This window comes from Passer montanus, unplaced genomic scaffold, assembly GCF_014805655.1.
Source record: "Passer montanus isolate IOZ18808 unplaced genomic scaffold, ASM1480565v1 scaffold577, whole genome shotgun sequence".
Classification (NCBI taxonomy): domain Eukaryota; kingdom Metazoa; phylum Chordata; class Aves; order Passeriformes; family Passeridae; genus Passer; species Passer montanus.
In genome coordinates, this window is record NW_024370783.1 from 1 (window position 1) to 2,368 (window position 2,368).

General features: G+C 76.0%; 1 protein-coding gene across 1 annotated transcript in view; it reads left to right on the forward strand.

The window, feature by feature from the left end:
• Nucleotides 1-85: 85 nt before the first annotated feature.
• Nucleotides 86-2,368, forward strand: part of LOC120510411 (collagen alpha-1(I) chain-like) — a gene marked incomplete at its 5' end in the record, with an annotated part of 3,089 nt that continues 806 nt past the window's right edge. Inside the window, 7 exon segments of the mRNA XM_039726214.1 lie at nt 86-172; nt 175-248; nt 325-461; nt 767-917; nt 920-1,036; nt 1,120-1,296; nt 1,887-2,009. Of these exon segments, the coding sequence (XP_039582148.1) occupies nt 86-172; nt 175-248; nt 325-461; nt 767-917; nt 920-1,036; nt 1,120-1,296; nt 1,887-2,009 (866 nt within the window).

A 2,368-nucleotide genomic window follows, 5' to 3' on the forward strand; every position in this document is an offset into this window, starting at 1 on the left:
CCTTGGGGGGGGAATTTGGGGTCTCCTGGAGGGGTTTGGGGGTTCCAGGGTTATTCCGGGGGTCTCTGGTGACCCCCGGGGGCAGTTTGGGGGGGTCTCTCCTCATCTCCCCCCCCCTCGGGACCCCCTTTTTGCCCCCCCGGGGTGTCCCGGGCCCCGCTGCCGCCGCTGCCGGGGGGGGGCAGCGTTTCGTGCCCCCCACCCTGATTTGGGGGGTGACCCCGACCTCGCGCTGCCTGCGGGAGCCGGTGGGTGCCGGGGGGGGGTCTGGGGGGGCTCAGGGTGGGTTTTGGGGTCCCCCCTGAGCGCCCCCTGCCCCCCCAGGCCGCGGGGCCGCTGCTGCTGCTGCTGGGGGTGCGCGGCCCCCCCGAGGCCGCGGCCGTGGCCTCAGCCCTGCCCGGGGCTGGCGCCGTGTCCCTGTGGGCACAGGACGTGGGCACGGCGCTGGACACCGCTGAGAGGTGAGGGGGATAGCCCGGGATAGCCCGGGATAACCCGGGATAGCCCGGGATAGGGGACAGGGACAGCCCGGGACAGCCCGAGCCATGGCACGGACCCTGGGGGGCTCTGACCCTGCCCCGGGTGGGCTCTGGGCGCTGCCCAGGACTGACCCCGGTGGTCCCTGACGCTGACCATGAGCGACTTGTGGGCACTGGACACTGGCCCCGATGGGCTTTGGCCCCTGGTGGGCTCTGGGCATTGACCCCGGGGGTCTCTGCCCCTGCCCAGGGCTGACCCCGGGGGTCTCTGCCCCTGCCCCCCGCAGGCTGCCCCAGGCCCTGGTGTGCCTCAACTCCCTGGACGTGCCCGAGCCCCCGGTGGGCAGCGCCTGGGGGGCTGCAGACACCGAGCTGCCTGAGGTGGGGGTCCCTGGGGGGGCTCGGGGGGGTCCTGGCTGCTCGGGGAGGGGGCCAGGGGGGCTTNGGGGGGTCCCGGGACCCCCGGGGGCGGCGACAGCGGCGACATCGATCCCGGCCTGCAGGGGGCGCTGCTGCGCTGGGCGGCGCGCGCCGAGCGCCTGGGCGGGGCCGTGCAGGTGGGCGTGGCCACAAAGGGGGCGTGGTGTGGGTTTCGTGTTGTGGGCGTGGCCTCTTACCGGCGCGGCCAATCCCGCTGCAGGAGCTGCCCGGGGGGCGGGCCCTGCTGACGAGGCGGCCGCTGGGCGTGCTGGGCGTGGCCTGGGGCTGGCCCCGCCCCCCGGCGCTGGAGCTCCTCCCCCCGGCGCTCGCGCTCGGGAACGCCGTGGTGGTGGTGGCGCCCCCTGGCGGCCTCGACGCCGCACAGGGGCTGAGGAAGGTGCGGAACGGGGACCCCCCGGGACCCCCCCTGGGACCCCCTGGAACCCCTCTAGGATCCCCCAGGAACCCCCCGGAACCCCCATAGACCCCCCTGGGACCCCTCAAGGACACCCATAGACCCCCGGGAGCCCCTGGGACACCCCGGGACTCCCATAGACCCCCCCGGGACCCCCCTGGAACACTCATGGGACCCCCCCCGGGACACCCCAGGCACCCCCCGGGGACCCCCATGGACACCCCTGTGGCCACCCTGGGACCCCTGGGACACCCCCGGGACCCCCCCAAGGACACCCGGGACTCCCCTGTGCCCCCTCTGGGACCCCCCGGGATCCCCCTGGGACCCCCCGGGGACACCCGTGACACGCCTGTACCCCCCCAGGGGACCCCCATGGACACCCCTGTGTCCCCCGGGACATCCCTGTGCATTCCCGGGACCCCGCTGGGACCCCCCCCGGGAACCCCCATAGACCCCCGGGACGCCCCTGTGCCCCCCCGGGGACACCCGTGACACCCCAGGACCCCTCTGTGCACCCCCGGGACCACCCTGGGACCCCCCCGGTGACACCCCCCCTCCCCGCGTGTCCCCAGGCTCTGGTGGCCGCGGGGCTCCCGGGGGGGGTCCTGGCCGTGCTCCCGGGCCCCTCCCGGGGCTGCGGGCGGCGCCTGGCGCGGCAGCGGCCGGACGGGCTCTGGCTGTGCGGGGGGGACGCGGTGAGTGCGGGGACACGGGGGGACACGGGGGTGGCACCCAGGGGACACCGAGGGGACATGGGGGGACACCGAGGGGACAGCGAGGGACACGGGGGTGGCACCCAGGGGACACCGCGGGGACACCGAGGGGACACGGGGGGGACACGGGGGTGGCACCCAGGGGACAGCGAGGGACACGGGGGGAACACCGAGGGGACACGGGGACACGAGGACCCCCGTCTGGGGGGGCTCGGGGGTTGGGTCCTGGTGTCACACAGGACACGGGGGTTTGGGAGGTGACACGGGGTCCCGGGGTGTCACACGGGGTCCTGGAAGGTGACACGGGGTCCCGGGGTGTGACATGGGGCCCTGGGGTGTGG